This window comes from Dendrobium catenatum, unplaced genomic scaffold (assembly GCF_001605985.2).
Source record: "Dendrobium catenatum unplaced genomic scaffold, ASM160598v2 fragScaff_scaffold_390, whole genome shotgun sequence".
In the NCBI taxonomy this organism is placed as follows: Eukaryota; Viridiplantae; Streptophyta; class Magnoliopsida; order Asparagales; family Orchidaceae; genus Dendrobium; species Dendrobium catenatum.
Window position 1 is genome coordinate 5,328,848 of NW_021318852.1, and position 21,904 is coordinate 5,350,751.

The 21,904-nt window shown below is 39.9% G+C and overlaps 1 protein-coding gene across 1 annotated transcript in view; it reads left to right on the forward strand.

The window, feature by feature from the left end:
• Window positions 1–21,904, forward strand: part of LOC110097541 (histone-lysine N-methyltransferase ASHH2) — a 66,811-nt gene that overhangs the window by 34,210 nt on the left and 10,697 nt on the right. The window contains exons 11-16 of the mRNA XM_020823974.2: window positions 8,539–9,406; window positions 9,489–9,544; window positions 15,390–15,469; window positions 15,587–15,669; window positions 15,774–15,853; window positions 21,678–21,757. Of these exons, the coding sequence (XP_020679633.1) occupies window positions 8,539–9,406; window positions 9,489–9,544; window positions 15,390–15,469; window positions 15,587–15,669; window positions 15,774–15,853; window positions 21,678–21,757 (1,247 nt within the window). The remainder of the gene's footprint in view (window positions 1–8,538; window positions 9,407–9,488; window positions 9,545–15,389; window positions 15,470–15,586; window positions 15,670–15,773; window positions 15,854–21,677; window positions 21,758–21,904) is intronic.

Consider the following 21,904-nt stretch of genomic DNA (forward strand, 5'->3'; position numbering starts at 1 on the left):
ACATATCTTTAATGATTTGAATATAAGCATTATTAACTCCTTTCTTTTCAAGAACTCTCCATAGCACTTCTCTTGGAACTTTATCATATGCTTTTTCTAAATCAATAAATATCATATGTAGATCCTCCTTATTTTCTCTATATTTCTCCATCAAACCTCTTAATAAATGTATGGCTTGTTGATCAAAATAAAAATCAAGTGTCGATTTGGCCATGTTGACCGGCAAAACATTCACGAGGACATAGAAATCACACTCTGAAGTGGAAGTGGAGTGTCTGAAGTGGAAGTGGAGTGTTTTTTTTACTATGTATTATTTAACCCTTTGCTAAAGAAAGCTATATGATGGTTTTCTTGTCAATTTACCCTATGCCATTTCTAGAGGGGTCTACATACTACGTCAAAGACATCAGATAACTTGGATACTTTAGGATATGGTCATCAATCGATTTCTCCTTTATGCTGTCTTGGTGGAAACTTCAGTTCACTTGTACTCTATATTATTTAGGACAGTTTGTGATGGTAGTAGTATTATTAAAAATCTTGATAAGCCCTTTTTGAATGGTAGCGAATTCTTGAAAGCTCCTTTGACCGTTCTCTATTTGCTTTGATCATTTCGGTTTTAATTGTTGCCCTATTTCCTAAACAAATTATAAAAAGTCATAATTAAGCTCTTCTTTAGGTTGATCTTGATTTTATCCGTGTAACTAGAAGAAATCTCATTAAATGATAAAGAAAAGGATTGAGCTCATGAGTCATAACTCCCATGAAAGTGATTGACCTATTGGTCACCTCAAAAGGCATGATCATCCTCTCTTATATCCCATCCTTCATCGTGAACTATCTTGTATTTCTGCCCATTTATCCAAACCTTTCATCTTGACCTATATTTTATTTCTACTCCTTCCAAAGTAGAATCTACTATAAGTAGTGTGATTATCAATTGATAAGTCCAGAAAATTAGTCATCATGCCAAGGACTTCCTAACGTTCACATTTAGCAATCTATATTATCTTGTTATTCCTACCACCTTTGGCTTGTCAATGGTAAATTGCATAATATTTAAGTTGTCTCTAATGAATCATTTGTGCAAAAGTCATCCGCATGACACCCTTGAGCTTAGCATCATTAGAGGTCATTGATAATTTAAGGTTGGGGCCTGTTGGGCCATGGTCCAAAAGTCACCTTAATAAGCATTTTGAAATAAAAATAATAATTTATGTCACCTCAAGATTGAGCTTGCTTGCTGGGGGGGGGGGGGTGTCTTAAGAATATTGAGAGAATTCTTCTTCATGATTGGTTTATTAGATTCCTTTAGGAATCTTTTATGGTTCTTTAGGCTAATGTGGATTCAACACTGCATTCATTCCATCATTCTTGATAGTTTAATTGCTTTTTAGCAATTATGGTTCATGTTCATGTCAAACAACTAGAATTGAACAATTAATATGATCAAAATTCATACATAATAAATCATATTATATATGGCTTAAGTTTCAAAATTTGGTGCACATGGTGTAAATAAATTTTTTAGCGCGCGATACGAATTTAAATCTATTACCAACTTCATCTCAACATAAATAAAATATATGTGATATATTCTATTTGAGGTGAGTACAAGGCCATTTATCAATTTAAATCCATATTGGGAGTATAAAATTTCTTTACACAGTATCAAATAGGTCTGAAACATGAGACTGTATTTAGTATGGTGTATTATTGATGAATTTTGACTAAATTGTTTTGGGTTAATTCTAACTGATTGACTGGTATGCGATGTTTTAGAAGTAAAAATAGCAAGGTAACATATAGAAAACTGTAGGAACTCGAAGATAGGGACTGATTTTTTATTAATCCTTCAATAATAATGAAAGATACAATTGATCTACTATTTAAGAGGTAGATCTACTCTCCAACAAACCCTAGGCGCTGCTAAGAAACTCACAAAGAAAAAGATACAACAAAAACAAATTGCATCATGCTAAAATAACCTCATTGTTAGCCCTCATTAGACTCTCCTAATTCCCTCCTAAATAAGTCCCCTTAACTTAATTAATTCTCTATCATATTTTAATTCAAAATTGGAACTCTTTTCGTAAATAATTCCCCATTGATTCTTCTCCTTACATAATGAATTATATCTTTCTTGGGCCCCATGAAAGGGACTGAAACCCCCTCCTACTGACTGACTCCCGCTCTCACTAATATGTCTGGTCTGAGATGGACTTAACTCTTCCCGCGGAAGTGTTACACACGTAAGAATACTCTCCTCCCAAAGATGCACCATTTCCTCAAGGTGGAAGGATGGAAACTGTCTTTTGATCGTCTCGTAGGGCTTCCATGTAGCTTCGTGCTCCAACAAATTATTTTACTTGATCAGTACCTCCCGGGTCCCTGTTTGCCCTCAACGCACCCCTTCTACGTCCAGGGGATCCAAAATGACCTCTATATCTTATGTCATAATCGGTGGTAGCGGAGACATGATGTGATGTCATATCACATGCCTCGGTTGTAAAACATGAAATACGGGATGGATGGAGGTAGGTGGGAACCATGGCGATATGCTACTACTCCAATACGCTCAACTACCTCGTTGGGCCCAAAGTCGAGGGGGGGGGGGGGGGGGGGGGTGGAGCTTTGCATTCCTTCATCGAGCCAAGGTATTTTATTTGTAAGGTCGGATCTTCATAGAAACTGTCCCCCACCTCAAACTGCACGTCTCTCTTATGTCCATATGTCTATTTCTCTATGATTTGCTGGGCTCTCAATAGATGTTCCTTGAGCTCAGATAATATTTTTTCCCTCTCCTCTAAGTAATATCTACAATGTATATTGGTGTAGTGCTATGTCCATAATGAATCAAATGAGGTGGATCTCTCCCATAGAGAATCCTTAATGGGGCGGTCTTTGTTGCTGAATGGTAGAGGTGTTGTACCAATATTTGGCCCAAACAATCCACTTTGCCAAACTTTTTGTCTTATCTGATCCTTGCTTATATTCAAATCATTAAAGATATGTATGCAGGAGCTATTACTTGTGTTCAAACACAAGGTGGATTGACCAAGTATTTCCCTATTTCGGTTGGGTACACTTATGTTGATCACATCTGTTTGGGGATGGAATGCTGTGCTTCTCTTCATGACTATACTCTGTAAACGAAACAATTCCTTCTATAAGTGGCTAAGGAAACATTGTCTTTATTTGGCATACTGGATTTTAGGAATTCATACAATTTCTCGATGAAGTCCATGTCATCTCCCCTCACACCCTCTATGGAAGAGCTAGAGGTTGTAGTAACCCTCATGATGCCATGACTAAGTACTTGTGCCTCTGGCATCACCCAGTCCTCTACATCTTGGCCCATCCCCACCCAGTATAACTCAACGAATAGCCAATTGTAGGTTTTATGAGCTCCTGAATGTCCTCCAACTGCACTGACATGGAGCTCCTATAATAGCTTGGGGATATACACTGATTTCCTCGATAAAACAAACTGGCCCTGATATAGCAGTTGGGACCCCCGCAACGCGTATCCTGAATGACTGTCTGGGTTCTGCAACAACTCGGCTATGATCTTCCTCAGACCCTCATCCTGTTTGCTCTCCTGTTTCAATGCTTCCAATCTGGACCATAGGTATTAACAAAGTTGTCATCTGTGGCTCGTGTGTCTTCTGTGATAATGCATCTGCAGCTTTATTCTCCAATTATGGGTGATACTGAATCTCTAAGTCATATCCTAATAACTTGGACAACCACTTTTGGTTCTCCTCAGTCACCATCGTTTGCTATTGCAGAAACTTTAGATTTCTCTAGTCTGTCTTAATGATAAAATGTCATCCCAACAAATAGGATCACCACCAACTCCCGCTTCTATACAGATTTGAGCCTCACCTTGTTAGTGATCACTTAACTGAAATAAGCAATGGGCCGGTGATCCTGCATGAGTATTGCCCCCAGTCAATATCCTGATTGATTCGTCTCCACCCCAAATGACATGCTGAAGTTTGGAAGTGCTAACTGGTCATGGCTTCTTCAGCTGCTTGAAAGTCTGTCATTAACTCCCCCCACTTGAAACTATCCTTCTATAGGTTCTCAGTCAATGGCCATGTTATCATGCTATACCCTCACACAAACTTTCGATAATATTCGGTGAGGCCAAGAACCCTCTCTGCTACCTCAGGTTCTTTGGTAAAGACCAATCCAACATAGCCTCAATCTTGGACTGGTATGCTGCCACCCCTGCTTTGCTTACCACATCTCCCAAGTACTCCATCTTTGGCTCACAAGAACATTTCTTCAGTTTGGCATACAGTTGGTGCTCCCCCAAAGTCTCCAGTAAAGTTCTCTGGTGACCTATATGCTCTACCTCTGTATGACTGTAGATCAAATTGTCATCAATACGAAGATGAACTTTCTGCGGTAGGGTTGGAAAACTTGGGTCTTGAGGGATTGAAACATGGCTGGGGTGTTTGTAAGGCTGAAAGGCATTACCAAAATCTCATAGTGATCCTCATGAGTCCTGAAAGCTGTCTCGTGCACACCTCCCAGCTTCATTCTGATATGGTGGTAACATGACTTCAGGTCAATCTTCGAGAAAATGATCGCTCCAAAATGCTTATCTAACAGCTCATCGATTACGGGGATAGGAAACTTGTCCAACACATTTTCCTTGTTCAGGGCACTATAATCCACTCAAAACCTCGAGCTGTTGTTCTTCTTTCTCACCAGTAACACATGGCTGGAAAAAAGGGCTCATACTGGGTCTGGTGATTCTCGCCTCAAGCATCTCTCTAATAAGATTCTCTATCTCATCCTTTTGAATCTATGATTATTGGTATGGTCGGACACTGATAGGAGACACTCCCTCCTTCACAGTAATGGCGTGCTCGTGCTCCCGGGGCGGCGGTAATCCGTTAGGTGACCTCGAAGAATTGTTGCAGAAGTTATCATACACAATCAGGGACCTTGATCGACTCTGAGTCTCAGACATCCTCTAGGCTCTACAGCTCGATCAAGTAGCCTAGCCTTGATCCCTGTTTCACCTGGACCATGGTTTTGAGTAAAACCATGGTTTTGCACAAACTGGCATCTCCTCGCAGCACCACCTTCCCTTCTACCTAAATCTCAGTAGCCACAGTTTTTCAGTCCACCTTCATCTCCCCGATCATCTATAATCACTTCATCCCGAAGATCACATCAGTGCTCCCGAAATCCAAGAGAAGAAAATTCTCCACTATATGTTTTCCCTAGAGTGTCAATACCATCCCTCTGCATATCTCCTTGCTCCTCTCCACCTCTCATGTTCCCATTATAACTTCAAAGCTCTCTGTATCTACTAACTTCAATCCCTATTGGTCAACGACCCAATTTGAGATGAAATTATGAGTAGTCCCGCCATTCACCAAGACGACCACTGGCTGCTACCTTATTTTCCCCCTCATCTTCATGGTGTGACTTGCAGTAAATCCCACCATTGAATTTAGGAACACTGCCGCCATATCTAGGTGTAAGCGCTTTTCTCCTTATACTTCCTCTGCCAGATCCTCACTGTCAATGTCCTCCTCACAAATCATAAGGATTTGAAGTGTATGGTCTGAATACTTCTCATCACAGCGAAAGCATATACCTTTCGTTCTCTTGTTCTGCATCTCTTCTTATGTGAGTCACTTGACGTTGGCCCCAGGTCAACCCCCCCCCCACCAAAAAAAAAAAAAAATCTTCGTCTTTGTTTCTCCTGGCTGAAATGACACCGTCTGGGTCCTCGGTGCTAGTGAAGTTGAGGTACTTCTGTAATAGCCTCTCACAATGCCATTCTTTTTGCTCCTCTCCATCCGTCTCCGATCCTCCGTTATCTGGGTTAGCTCCATCGTCTACTTTAACCCCCTCGGCCTCAACAATCAGAGGTCTACTCGTATGTTTGGCTTGAGGCCCTTCATGAAATTTTCCTCCAACATCCCATCAAATATTCCTCTCAACCTCCCCAATGACAACTCGAATCTCTCCCCGTACTCCATGTCAGACTCCTCCTGAGTCAAGGCATGGAATTGCTTGTGCAGGTCTCATTTCTAAATTGCTCGGAAACATTCCAACAAACAATCGTTACACTTCTCCCGCGAACGAATCATATATCTCGCCTCCCTCCACTGGAACCAAGCTAGAGCTTTTCCCTCCATACATAACCTCCCTGCAGTTGTAAGATTCTCTTCCTCTCTCATCCCATTCTCTGCAAAATACATATCCACCCTGTATACCCACCCATGGGCATCCTCTCCTTTGAGCACCGACATCTTCAACTTCCTCACATTCGTTTCTCCACCTCATCTTTTTCTCTCACTAATGGTTGCCCCCTATATCTAGGGTGGGAATCCCACCTTTCTTCCATCCATCTCCCATGTCCCGATCCCCATGGCTCGGTTCGTCCCCCTCCTCTGGTTGGCCTAGGGGTGTAAACGAGTCAAGTCGAGCTCGAGTAGCAGCAAACTCGAGCTAAACTCATCTCTCAAAAGAGCAGCTTGAGCTCATGTCGAGCCTAAAGAACGGGCTGGAGCTTGACTAGTCCATTTTCTCTTAGGCTTGAGAGCTCGACTCGAGATGGAATCTAGGCTTAAGCTTTTGCCTTGTCTTCGTGGGGAAGTGCTGGCTGTGAAGAAGTAAGATAGAAAGAGCTATTCGTCATTTGATGGAGAAGAAAAATTGAAAAAAAATGAGGAAGAGAAGGACAGTGCAAAGTTTGTGGGCCGCTTTTTTTTTCTTTTAAATTGTGAACTTGGTCTCGAAAAGAGACATGTTTTAATAGCTATTTAAAGTAAAAGCTGTTTAAAATAAAAAGGTAATAAATGCTGCAATAACTTTTTCTTGAAAAAATAAGTAGTAGTTATTTTTTTGAAATATGTACAACTATTGTTTAGTATAATATTATCAATATATGATAAATGTTGGATATTATTTTAATATATATATAAATTTTGTTAAATAAATAAATAATTATGAGCCGACTTGCGAGCTTATGAGCTGAGCCTCATCAAGCTTGAACTCGAGCTCGTGGCTTGATAAGCTTGGCTCACGAGCCAGCTCAGCTCACTTACACTCCTAATTGGCAATTCCTCTCGCCCAAACGACCTCCCATAGTGGTTGGTCACTCCATGACCTCCACCATAGAACTCCCTTCTTATTGTCTCCCTATCCAAAACCCCTAATTCTTCTTTTATCGACGCCCTAGGAGGTTGATGAAAGAAGCTTTCCTCATTGAACTCTTCTCGTCTGATCTCTTTCTCTTAGTTTCGACCAAGGGAATCTAAGTGGATTCTGGGTTGGGGTTGGCAATCGGAACCACCAGTGGAGTTTTGGATTGCATCTCCTCCACTCCAAATCGGTTTTCCATAGATGAAAACCTTTCTTCTATGGTTGAGAACTTCTCCTCCATGCTAGATTTGAATTGCTCTATCTCGCCTTCCAACGTATCCACCTTCTTTATTGTTTGTCTCCAAAAAACCTCACTCTGATACTAGTTTGATGTGTTTTGGAAGTAAAAACAACAAGGTAACAAGTAAAAAATTGTAGGTACACGAAGACGGGGAATGATTTTTTATTATTGTTTCAACAATAATGAAATATACAATTTATCTACTATTTGAGAGGTAGATTGGCCATCCCACAAACCCTAGATGCCGCCTAGAAACTCACAAAGAAAAGCTACAACATAAATAAATTGCATCATGCCAAAATAATCACATAGTTAGCCTTAAATAAGCTCTCCTAATTCCCTCTCAAATCATTCCCCTTTCCTTAATTATTTTTCTTTCTGATTTCAATTCAAAATTGGAACTCTTTCCCTAAGTAATCCCCCCTTGATTCCTCCTCATTACATAATGAATCATATCTTTCTTGGGCCCCACAAAAGGGACCAAAATCCTCTCCCTGCCAGCCGACACCCGCTCTCCCTGATCCGCCCGATCTGAGCCGGACGTAACTCTTCCTCGCGGAAGTGTTATGCGCGTAACAGTATGTGAGTTATTTGCTAAAGAGGCAAATAATCGACGAAGAATGATGGCATCAATGTAGTGTTAAATTCATCTTTAGCTGATAAGAACCCTAGAGACCCTATATATATATATATATAATATTTTTGTTTGTGCACACACATGCATGCGTGCACCTATGTGTGTGCGTGAGCGCGTGAGCGCGTGTGCCTATGCATATATATATTTGTATTTGTGTGTGTATTTGAAAAGGTTCAGGCTTAATGTTGATTTTTCATGCACCTAATGCTATGGAGAACTCAGTGATTATGTATCATAACTACTTATTAATTGAAAACAATACTTTTTTATTTTTTTCATAACTACTTATAAATGATAAATAGTTTTTTTAGAATTCCGAAAGGTATCAGATGGAACTACCTACCCAATATTAGTATACGGTGTTTTTCTTATTTTCAGTTTTTGCTGCCTGCTATCCTTATTTGTTTATTTGAGTTCTTTGTGATAAAAGAGCCTCTTTTTCATCCTTTTTTTTTAATTTATTTTTCATTAAATTTTGCAGGGTGAAGAAATCACGTTTGATTACAACTATGTAAGGGTGTTTGGTGCCGCTGCTAAGAAATGTGTGTGTGGTTCTGTTGAGTGCCGTGGTTACATAGGTGGTGATCCATCAAGCTCTGAGGTTATTGTACAAGATGATTCAGATGCAGACGATCCTGAGCCAGTAATGATTGATGAATATGGTGATAATGAGCTAGGCGTTACAAGGATTGATTCTGATACAACTGATGCTAAGGAAGCTAACCATGAAAATTTTTCTGTTGAGAGAAAGGACACAAACGGTAATATGACCATGTCAGAGCAACGGGCTTTTGTAGAAAATCAAAGTTTTGATAATCAAGATGTGATTCATCCGACATCATCTGAACATGATCTGACTGATGGTTTGATGCAGTCTTCAAATTCTGTAGAATCTAAAAATAGCCTGTCTACATTATCTGACGGTCAACCGTTCCAGGATCAGCAGCTAGTTTTGAGCAACATTGAACCTGATCAAAACTTTTGTGATGTTGTAAATGAGAGTCTGCCATTGAGTGCTGCCTTCGGATCTTTACCTTCTGGGCAGCTATCAGAAAGATCTACGCACTGTCTGAATACTTTTCTCCAAAGTGATCATGCAGCGCAAAAACCTGTCACAGATGATGCTACAAAGATTTCTTCCCAAAATTCAGATTCTTTCATGCGTAGAAGTAGTGCAACTTGCCCAATTGAAGAAATTCTAATGGTACCAAAACCTAATAATGTTGTGAAAGCCTTGCAACCTGTAAAAATTAAACGGAGCAGGGTAAGTATTAGAAGCGTGTCTTCCGGAAAAACAAAGAAAGTGTCTGCTGCTATTAGCAGTCGGCATATTAGCAGGCATATCGAAGGTGGTAATCTTATTTTCCATCCTAATGAGTTCTTAAATCATATTTTGACCACTGCATCACAATATTCTTGCTCTGTATACAGTTGAAGAAAAACTTAATGAGCTGCTAGATGAGGATGGGGGCATACGCAGGCAGAAAGTAAGCTTCATCTATCTCGATGTTTTTTCCCTTTGCTTTTTTATGATGCAGACGCTTGAAGTTTCAGAAGATGTATTGGCATTTATGTAGCTATTTACTTCCAAATAATGATTTTACCAAGTTACCACTTCCTTGATAAATACTGCCGCCACTGACACTGCGGTGTAAGGATGTCGTAGGAGGATAAAATGTGCATATTTACTGAGTCGATCCACCACAACAAAAATAACTGTGAACCCTTCTGAACAAGGTAGGCCGTCAATAAAATCCATAGACACTTCCTCCCATACTCTGTTTGGAAGTGCTAATGGTTGGAGAAGTCCCCCTGGTGCCATGGCCATGTATTTATTTCTCTGACACACCTCACACCTTGCCACCATCTCCTCGACATCCTTATACATTCCCTTCCAGTAGAGCTCCGATGCCAACCTCCTATATGTCTTATGTACTCCTGAATGACCACCAACTGCACTGCCGTGGAATTCCTGCAATATGTGAGGGATGTGTACTGATGTTCATGGCATCACAAATCTTCCTTGATAGAGTAGCCTCTCTCCCTCCAGATAGTACCCTGAATGATTGCTACTGCCCTTCATCAAGCCTTCCCTGACCTTCTTCAATTCTTCATTCTGCATACTCTCTTCTTGGATGGCCCCCCAATCAATCATCAAAGGGACTGAAACTGCCACCTCCTGAAGTTCCCCCACACACCTAGACAAGGCATCAGCTGCCTTATTCTCCACCCCCGGCTGATACTGGATCTCAAAGCCTAACAACTTTGACAACCACCTCTGATGTTCCTCAGTAACCATCCTTTGCTCCAGCAGGTATTTCAGACTCCTCTGATCGGTCTGAACAATGAAATGTCATCCCAAAAGATAAGGGCGCCATTTCTGAATGGCCAAGACTATGGCCATCAGCTCTCTCTCATACACTGATTTCAATCTAGCCCTAGTCGATAGCACCTGACTGAAATATGCTATAGGCCGGTGATTCTGCATCAATACTGCTCCTAAGCCATACCCTGACGCATCAGTCTCTACCACGAATACCTGGCTGAAATCTGGGAGTGCTAGAACTGGTACAGTGGTCATGGCTTTCTTTAACCTTTCGAAGGCCTGGGTCGCTGCATCACCCCAGGAGAAGTTGTCTTTCTTTAACTGCTCCGTCAATGGCCAGGCGATGGAACTGTACCCCTTCACAAACCTCCTATAGTATCCCGTCAGTCCCAAGAAACCTCTCAACCCCCTGATGTTCTTGGGTATGGGCCATTTCTGCATTGCTTCAATTTTGGACTGGTCAGCTGCAACTCCCTCTTGAGACACTATATGTCCCAAATATTCTACCTTTGATTGGGCAAAACTGCATTTTTTTAAATTAGCTCTCAGCTGATGTGCCTGTAGGATCCCCAAAACCTCCTTTAGATGCTCTAAATGTTCCTCCTCGGTCTGGCTGTACACCAAAATATCATCAAAGAAGACTAGCACAAACTTCCTCAAGTGTTGCCTGAACACCCTGTTCATCAAGGACTGAAAGGTAGCGGGGGCGTTAGTAAGCCCAAATGGCATCACTAAGAACTCATAGTGCCCCTCGTGTGTTCTGAACGCAGTCTTCTGAATGTCACCTTCCTTCATTCTGATTTGGTGGTAGCCCGACTTAAGGTCCATTTTTGAAAACACCACCGCTCCTTGCAACTCATCTAATAACTCATCAATCACTGGAATGGGGAATTTGTCTGGTACTGTCTCCTTGTTCAGGGCTCTGTAGTCCACGCAAAACCTCCAGCTTCCATCCTTCTTTTTGACCAGTAAAACTGGACTGGAGAAAGGACTCACACTGGGTCTGACGATCCCTGCCTCCAACATCTCCTTGATCAGTTTCTCGATTTCATCTTTCTGAATCTGGGGGTAGCGATATGGTCTAACACTGATTGGTGACACTCCCTCTTTCAGAAGAATGGCGTGCTCTTGCTCTCTAGGGGGTGGCAATCCCTGGGGTGGCTGGAACACCTCCCTGTACTGCTGTATGAGCGGTTGCACCACCTGTGGAATGTCTCCTTCTTCCCCCACACTGACCCTCTCCAAACGTTGAAGCTCCACCAAAAATCCTCCTCCCACCTCCTGTATGGATCTGATCATAGATTTGAGAGATACGACTGCTCTTGTCAGCCCTGCATCCCCCTGGATCACCTTCCTCTGCCCTTCTATCATTAGCTCCATCCTCAGAGCACCCCAGTTGACCTTGGTCTCCCCCAGAGTCTGTAGCCATTTCATCCCTAGGATGACATCTGTACTTCCCAATTCTAAGGGGAGGAAATCCTCCCTGACCTGTAGCCCTTGGATGGTCAGGACCACTCCCCGACAAATTCCTCTCCCCATCTCCACCTTCCCCGTGCCCATCATCACCCCATAGCCTCCTGTGTCGACTAGCTCCATCCCTAACTGATCCACGATCTGAGCAGAAATGAAATTGTGGGTTGCACCACTATCGATCAACACCAACACTTCGCGGTCAGCTATCTCTCCTCTTACTTTCATAGTGTGACTCGGAGTGAATCCCACTACTGAGTTCAGAGAGACTTCTGCCACATCCAAGTGCAGCTTCTCCTCTCCTTCTGACCCGCTCCCACCTCCCTCTTCGTCTTCCTCGTCTTCACACACGAGGAGAACCTGAAGAGTTCTATCCTTGCACCGGTGTCCGGGCATGTACTTCTCATCACATCGAAAACATAACCCCTTTGCCCTCTTCTCCTGCATCTCCTTCTCGGTCAGCCGTTTGAACTGTCCCCCGTTTCCTCCTCCTCCCATTCTCTCCTTTGGTGTCTCCTTCAGACTCCCTGAGGATCCCACCTTTGAAGGCAAGATAGTAGTCGTCATCCTGTGCGATCCCCCTGAGTAGTTGCCTCGAGCTCCTCTTTCTGACTTCTTTTGATCTTCCACCAGTTGTGCAAGCTCCATCGCCTTGCCTAAATTCCTTGGCTCCAGCACTCTGACCGCTGTTCTTATCTCAGGTTTGAGCCCCTTCATGAAATTTCCCTCCAGGGCTGATTCGGAGATATGATCCAAACGGCTCGCTAAGTACTCGAATCTGTCTCGGTAGTCGGCCACGGTCCCCTCCTGAGTCAGGGCAAAGAACTGCTCATAGAAGTCTCCTCCCCCATCGGCTCGGAAACGTTCTAATAGGCAGTCCTTGAACTCCCTCCAACTTCGGATGGGCTCCCTTCTGTCACGCCACTGGTACCATGCCAAAGCCTTTCCTTCCAGACACAATCCTGCCGCCGTCAGCTTCTCATCCTCCGTCAACCCGTTGACAGCAAAGTAACGCTCCACCTTGTAGATCCAACCATGGCCATCTTCGCCCTCAAAGATGGGCATCTTCAACTTCCTCACCTTCGGATCCCTTCCGTTACCCCGGAACTCTCCATAACCTCCCATTCCTCGAAGAGGAGGTGCTCCCCAAGTGTCCCGATCCTGCTCATCTCCTCTCTAGAGATTGGCTCTAGAGGTGGCATGTCGTCGTCCCCTTCAAGAATCTCCACCTCCGGATTCCTCCCTCGGATTGGGTTTGGATTTCCTCCTACGCCATGGCCGTCAGTAGTCTCTCTTACTTCTGATGTCTCCTAATTGGTCTTCATCTCCAATAGTTTCTTCATCATTTCTTCCATAGCCGCGATCCTCCCTTCCAACCTGTCATTGTTGGTGGAGATTTCCAGGAACTTTCCCTCCATATCTGGCTTCAGTTGTCCGAACTCGCCTTCTAATACTTCCACATTCTTTCCGGCCATCTTTCTTCTAACGGATCCAAAAAAATCTTCATCCGGAAAAGATAAACTTGCTGAAATTTCAAAATTTCAGCCGCCGGTGGTCCCGAATCGATGCTCTGATATCAATTTGATAGGAAGTACTTAGGTCACAAGTATTCCTATCCCCAAATTAGTAAAAACCAATAGTAAAACTGCTGTCCAAAGCGAGAAAATAGCAAGAAACAGGGAGAAATTGAGAGAAAACACAAGTGAAGACTTGTATTCCATAGATGCAAAGCAAAATAATCAAGATACAATTGTTCTTCGATCCGAGAGGAAGAACGTACTCTCCACAATCTCCGGCGATGCTAAGAGCCCCAAAACGAAACCTAGATCTCAAATGAAAATTCAAAATTCAAGATGAGGAGCCAATCCCCCTAAATCTCCTAATTATACAAATTAATCATAAAGGACAATAATGGACTTCCTAAAACAGCCTCTCATTCAAAAATTTTCCCTCCCACCATGCGTTTTAGCCACTGTTTGGGCCCACCGACTCCCGCTCCTTTGCGCTTTCCGCCTGGTTCCACCCGACTCTGGGCCGTCGGGTGTAGAACCGGACCGGTCCAGCTGGGACCGGTCCAGGCGTAACAGAATGTTCTTAGGATGAGTCCAAATCTCCTTCCGCAATTTGAACAAACTAGAAACCTTGAGACCATATTAAGTCTAGATATTATTGAGATTTTCATGACCAAAGAGAACATAAAGACCATATGAAACATTGGGACTTCCAATTGGATATAAATATTGACTCTAGAACCCTTGAAGTTTATCGTTCTAACGATGATAATGATGAGCAACTTTATAGGAATCTTGAAATAAATCATTGGGTTCATTGTGATCAATGTCCTAGTGAATCTAAAGCCTCGAGATGACACGATCTGAATTTTTTCCTTGATTATATATCTGAATTTGAACATCTATTTGATTGATTATTTATGAGTGATCTAGAATGTTAAATATGCAAAAATTAATTAGTTTATGTTCTAAGAGATTTCTGTATGGAGTATAGTGTGATATCTATAATTTTGCAGGAAGTTATATTAAAAATTAGTGCTAATATGAAAACTAGCTTGAGAGATAATAAGTGCCTATACAAGTATGGAATAGTTAAATAATTGATAGATTTGAGACCAGATGATTGATATGTTAATGAATACTAAAGACTTGAATTCTAGATATGATTTAGAAGAAAAAAAACGAGTGATAAATCTAGGTTTGTGAATGGTCTTTGCCTTGGTATTAAGACAAATGAACAACCTTTCTATTCAAATTATATAGAAAGGTTTATCATAAAGCCTTAAAAATAGAAATGCAATTACATATTTTCTTTAAAATAATGCCAACAAGCTTACAGTCACTAAGATAGGTCTATTTTGGTCTGTTAAGTCAACTGTTGTATGTCTTCTAGTTTAATCTACACCCACAACTTTCCAAATAATGCCAACAAACTATGATTTAATTTGCTCAACTTCAGCACATGATGTGCACTCCATCTATTTTTCTTGAATTATCAAACATAAAGCCCAATTACATTTATGTTAAGCAGGAATCTAATATGTTTAACTCTTTTCCTTTTGAAATTATTATTGGTCCTCTTTTTAATGATGCAACTCTATTGTCAAATCAAGGCGCCATTAATTCTTTAATATTTGTTGTTGTTTCTATTGCTAGAGTTTAAGAAGGGTTGGGTGTGTTTGTTTCTGCTGCTAAAGCTTTTCTTTTTTTTTCTAGCAAGAACTGCCAAAAAAATTCTGACAAAATGGAGATGTCATATGCCTTCAAGGGATTCCAAGATTTTTCAACCTTCCAACAGACATTTCACCATTTTACTTTTTGAAAGAAAGTTTTTTCCCTGATAGAAATGATGCAATTCTTTTTGCCAACTAGTTTGAATAGACTCAATTTTTCTTATGTATTTGATAAATGAATGTTCACTGTGGTCTCTGTAGATGGTACCTGTTGAAAAAAATAACTTCAGTTTTACAGTTCATTTTCTTTAACGTCATTGTTCATCTTGTTGGGATTCTTTTTTCTGAGCAGGATGCTGCTAAAGGATACTTGAAGCTTTTAGTTGTAACAGCAGCAGCAGGGGATGAAACCAGTGGCAGCATGTCCCAGAGGTGCTTGACACTTGTTTTCTTTGTTTACCATACTTGTTACGAAAATGCATTTCCGTTCTTTACTTTTGATTTCCCACTTTTTATGAAGCATTTCTTTTACCATTCTACCTCTTTTAGTGCTCGAGATCTTTCGTTGATTCTTGATGCAATTTTGAAAACAAAGTCTCGGATGGTTTTGGTTGATATAATAAACAAAAATGGTAAGTGTTCGCCGTTTGTTTTTCTTGTTTCCTCCAACATTACTTAATCATAGATTTGTTTGATATGACAGCTTGTTTTCTTTATTTATGTTGTTTCCTCATAGGATTGCGAATGCTGCACAATATGATGAAGCAGAACCGTGATAACTTCAACAGAATTCCCATTCTTCGGAAACTTCTTAAGGTCAGTTTTTCTAGTATGCATTAGTTGAGAATCTATTGGATTTTTAATCATTTACTAATGCTGGTCATTTTGTATTTATTCTGGCATTATGGATTACATGCTGTTTGGATGTTACCATTACTATTGGTTTATGACTGCTGGAATTCGATTATAATTCCGTTTGTGAGCAAAAAAGTGTAGGTCTCATCAGGTTTTATTTTTTCAAAATTTTGACTTGTATTGGAAAAAGGAAGCTAGTCAAGGAAAATACTTTGGAACTATGTGCCCGTGTATTCTTATTATAAACTGATGTCAGTGGTCTTAATGTCATTTATTCCTATTATAAAGTAATGTCGCTGGTCTTGATGTCATACTTTAACGATGTATTGTTTGAAATCAATTATAAAACAATGGCTATTGTCTTTTTGTTTCATTTAGAGGCTATAGAACTAAAATCAATATGAAGTAGCACCTAATTTTTTTTCTTGTCAGATATAATAAAGAAATTGCAAATAGGTTCTACCCGTGCTTTGCAATTGCCTAAACTTTATCTTGGATCCCCAGCATCTAAATTTTTTGTTTTCGACCCTTCCAACTTCTTAAACGGTTTCTTGTGCTAATGAAAGGACATAAATACCTCTATTGTTAAGTTTAATAGATGATATTGGTGGTAATGAATAGGGGAAAGATGATTGTTAATGCTGCTTTGATGCATAAGTGTTTTTTTTAATAGATCCATACAGGAGGGGAGGGGTTGTTTGGGTTGTCACTTCCTCCTAATACAAACACCTAATCATTGTGTGAATTGCCTTTGGGGTTGTGGGAGCAGGGGGAGAGAAATAACTGACTAGGTGAAATTTATGACCCACATTTAATGCATGGATAAGGTTGTGTTTAGGAGGTGATGCAAAGAATCAAGCAAGTGTAGAGTGATTGTGTGTGATAGAGAGAATGATGCATGCGGGGGGGGGGGGGGTGGGGGGGGGGGGGGGGGGGGGTCAAAACAAAATGGATATTTTGTTTTTTTTGGGCTGCTTGTTATCTCTCTCGGTTTAGGCCTTGGTTGCTTGGTATGGAGCTCAAAATATTGAATTTTACTTGGTGCTAGCTCATAAATGCTTGAGCTAAAGTTTTAGCTCAATGATTGGGGATTAATTGCACTTCCTAGCTCATTAATCCAAAAAGTATGCTATTAATTCATGGATTCAATTTGAAGTGGACTTGCCTCTTCTTCTCCCCTTTGTCTTCTCATTTCCTGTGCTGGCTGATTTTCCCGTGCCTTGCCCCTTTGGTTCCCGCGGCTGGCTGCTTGGTTCCCGTGGCTTCTCTTCTCTGTTTTGCTGTACTGTATGGGGGCTGATGTGTTGTGGCTATTGGCCTTTCATTTCCCTAAATCTAATTGTTTTAGTTGGAGGTGTTATGGTTGTTTGGTTCCCCTCTCTTGCCTATATATAGAAGATGTTTTATGAAGGAAAATATGGTGAAAAATATGAATTTTGGAGATAAAACCTGAGGGTTTTTTGGAAAAGCTTGCGAGCTTGTTCCACTTCTTCTTCTTCTACTTCTTGGGAAGGCTTGCGAGCTTTCCTTATCTTCGTCTTCGACTTCTTGTCTCCTTTTCTCCGCAAGTACCATTCCACTTGTATCCTTCTTCTTGACGAATGACAAAGCTTCTTTAGGTGTTTTATTACGTCGTTTGTAAGTGTCAAGAGTTGTAAGCGTCTTGTAATTGTCTTTTATAATATTAAAGTTTGTTTTAGTTGTATTTTGTCTATTTCGTGTAATTTCTTTATCCTGGTAAGGTAATGTTTTTCTAGCAAAAAAATTAGGGGTCTCCTAATTTTTTGCTTACTTTTTGCCTGCATCAATTTAGTATCAGAGCAAGTTCTTATCTCGGTTTGTCAAGTAAGTCTTGGTGAGTCATAGCAGTTGTTGTGTGTGTCATGTGAGCTTAGGTTTGTAAATCTTCCTAGTTTGTTTTGTGTCTTTTTTTTAAGAGTTAAAAAATGGAAAATCATAAATAAAATTGAGTCCATTGTGGAAGAATGCAACCCAGAAGATTCTGAAGTTCAAAGTCCAATGGACAGATGGATGCCGTAAGAAGGGAGTTCAACTAATCCGATTCAGAATGAATTATACAAACTTCAATCAAAAATGCATGTGTACGGAGAAGTACATGAAAAAGAAGCAACTGTTGCAAGCTCAATTTATGCAAGAACGAGAGGAAATTCTAAAAAGGTATCAAGTAAAAATTCAAGAGCTTAATGCCCTTCCACCATCTCCTCGGATCAAATCAAAAGACAACTCATCAGGAGATGAGTTTTTCAAGTAGGGGAGTATCTGATGCATGCAGGGGGGGTCAAAACAAAATGGAGATTTTATTTTTTTTGGGCTTCTTGTTATCTCTTGGTTTGGGCCTTGGTTGCTTGGTATGGAGCTCAAAATTCTGAATTTTACTTGGTGCAAGCTCATAAATGCTTGAACTGAAGTTTTAGCTCAATGATTGGGGATTAATTGCATTTCCTAGCTCATTAATCCAAAAGGTATGCTATTAATTCATGGATTCAATTTGAAGTAAACACAATATTATTATAATTTATTCAATCTCATGTCTTCAATATTCCTTAAGAGCTCTTAGCATGAGCCAAAGTAAAGAGGCACCTAGCTTGTGTATTTAGCAAGAAGGTATATACATTAGACAAATTAATTATTTATATTATATAATTTTTACTCATGACATTAGTTATTAATGTAGAATCCACATAAAAAATATAAAAAATAAATAGATAAAAAATAAAAAAATAGATAAAAAATAAATATTATCAACTATAAAAAACAAATATTATCAACTAAAAAAAATATTATTCATGTTATAAAAATTAATTTAAAATCATTAAGAAAAAATAAGTTGTATGGTGTGAATATGGAACTAAAGGTGCCTATTTACTTTGTATGTTTAGTCCCACATCACTTAGAAGTTGTGCTTTGTCTATTATATATACCTTCTTGCTTTGACTTGCTTTGACTCAAGCCAAGAGTTCTTAAGAAATATTGAAGACATGAGATTGAATAAATTATAATAATATTATGTTTAATTTAATTTAAGAGTTTTATATTAATATTAATATTAATTATGATTAAGTTTAATATTTATTTAATATTAAATCATTTATTTAACTAATATTATTATAAAAAATTAAAAAACCTGGACCGGTTCACGGGTTGAACCGGTTCGCCGGTTCACCAGTTGAACTGGTGGTTCATCCCAAAATCGGCCGGTTTAAAACCAAGCCGGTTTTATGATTGGATCGAACCGACCCCCTCAAACCGGTTCACGGTTGAACCGGCCGGTCCGGTCCGGTTTTTAAAGCAATGTTTGGTTCCCGTGGCTGGCTGCTTGGTTCACGCGGCTGGCTGCTTGGTTCCCGTGGCTTCTCTTCTCTGTTTCGCTGTATCGTATGAGGGCTGATGTGTTGTGGCTGTTGGCCTTTTATTTCCCTAAATCTAATTGGTTTAGTTGGATGTGCTGACTGTTTGGTTCCCCTCTCTTGCCTATATATAGAAGATGTTTTATGAAGGAAAATATGGTGAAAAATATGATTTTTGGAGATAAAACCTGAGGGTTTTTTGGAAAAGCTTGCGAGCTTGTTCCACTTCTTCTTCTATTTCTTGGGAAGGCTTGCGAGCTTCTCATATCTTCGTCTTGGACTTCTTATCTCCTCCTTCTCTCCGCAAGTACCATTCAACTTGTATTTTCTTCTCGACGAATGGCAAAGCTTCTTTAGGTGTTTTATTGCGTCGTTTGTAAGTGTCAAGAGTTGTAAGCGTCTTGTAATCGTCTTTTATAATATTAAAGTTTGTTTTAGTTGTATTTTGTCTATTTCGTGTAATTTCTTTATCCTAGTAAGGTAATGTTTTTCTAGCAAAAAAATTAGGGGTCTCCTAACTTTTTTGCTTACTTTTTGCTTGCATCAGAGAACTACCATGAAATGAGTTAGATGATGTATATGCTAGTGCATCTTCTGCCTATAGCGCTTAGTCCAATGGTAGGAAAGGTGGGGGCAGGGAAGAGATGAGTTCTAGTGTTCAAGCGGTTACTTCCTCCCAACACAAAAACCTAATCATTGTGTGGGTCAGCTTTGGTGTGGTGGGATGCAGGGGAGAGAGAAAGGTGTGAGTAGGTGAAATTTATGTCCCGCATTTAATTGGATAAGCTTGTGTTTAGGAGGCAATGCATAGAGTAGAGCAAGTGTGGAGTGAGTGTGTGTGAGTGAGAGAGAGAGTGCTAGCAAGCAATGAGTTAGATGAGTTTATGCTTCTGCATCTTCTGCCAGTAACACCTATTATGGTGGCAGGAACGGCAGGTGAAGGCAAGGATTAAGGAGGTCTAGTGGGGAGGAATAAATCTAATCATGCATTTCTATGAAATGTAGGCACTGGAATATTGTCTTTGAAGGGGGTTTTTAATTCTTTTTTTATTGATTATGCTACTTATTCAGTTAGACGTATTAAATATGTAGTGTTGTACTGCCTATTTTGGAAAACCGTGGATCAAACTACATGTTTGCATACATGCATACAATGAAATATCAGCTTGATATGACTTACCATTTCTCTTATTAAGTTCATAGTACATACATTTATTTATTTATTTTTGTAACAAGCCTTGTTTATTGTCCAAGTGTACCAACCGAACTTGGTTTCTATGTGCAATCCAAGGTCCCTAGTTGGGCCATGCTGGACTTGGAAAATAAATCCAGCCAATTTAGCGCTAGACAATCCATTTATGAGGTTCATGAAAGATCACATTTTTTGAAGGCAAGATATTCATGAGTACAATTGCTTATGTTTTGTGTCAAGAAGTTATCATAAAGGGACGACTGTGAATTGTATGTACTTGTAATGGAAATGAACAACATAAGAGCTAAAATAGAGAAGCTAGAAGCATCAACTTATAATAATTTTAGCAGAAGTTCCATTGTTGACTCCTAATGAGTTAGAAATAGCTATATAGCTTGCGCTACATAAAGTATTTATTAGACAAATTTATCTAAAATTTTATACTACAAATGAAGTTTTATAGGCTTTCAAAACAAAGTCGACAGGATTTAAGCTTAGAATAAAAAAAAAAATGGAAGTTGCAATCCTTTATCATATAGGGGTTATTTGGTTGCAACTATTTAAAAATTTGGAATATTTTAATTGCAATGTACAACAAATGTGCTGTATTTGAAATCTTGGTGATTACTCCTGTGTTAAGCTTGAAGTAAAATAATTCTACGTTTGAAAAAAGAACCAAACCTAATTAATGCCATGGATAGCGACTTACGGGGGTTGTGCGGAGAGGAGAGGAGCGGGTGCAGTCTTTGCCATCTGAGGTCTCAGTCGTTTGGTCAAGGCAAAGCCGGAGGTCACGGTCGTTCTTGAGATCGAGCAAGCTATGTGTAGCAATTGACACCCAAAGGCAAAGGTAATGCCAGGTGAGGAGTTGGAGGCATTACAAAGGTTGCTAGGTTACAGAGAGTGTTGTCGCGGGACTTGCTATTGTCAGGAAGAGAAGGTGATCTTATGTCACGGTGTCTTTGAAATTTTCCTGTTTTGGGCAACTTCCAAATACTTCCTAAATGAATTTAAGAATAAATTTCGAATTTATCAATAAATTACATTGGATTTATTCTTCATCCAGCTAATGATCTAAAATTTTAAAATGTGTGCATTCCGTTTACTTTGAACTCAAAATACTCCAAACTAAACTGTCCCATAGTCCTTTGGTATTTGTATAAGTTCATTTTATCCTTGGCCTTCTTGCCCTTCATTTGATTTTGGTCATTGTCGTTCTTTGCAGGTCTTAGAATTTCTTGCAGAGAAAGAAATTCTTACTAGGGATCATATATATGCCGCTCCTCCTTGCAGTAAAATGGAAAGGTTAGACTGAAAAAACTTGTAATCTAAACTGAAGTTGATTGTATTTGCTTAACTTGGCAGCTTTTGAATCTCAAATTGATTTATCATTACGTTGGTAATGTTTTTTAAATTGGCATTATGGCTCTAAAGTTTGAAAGCCTTAATATG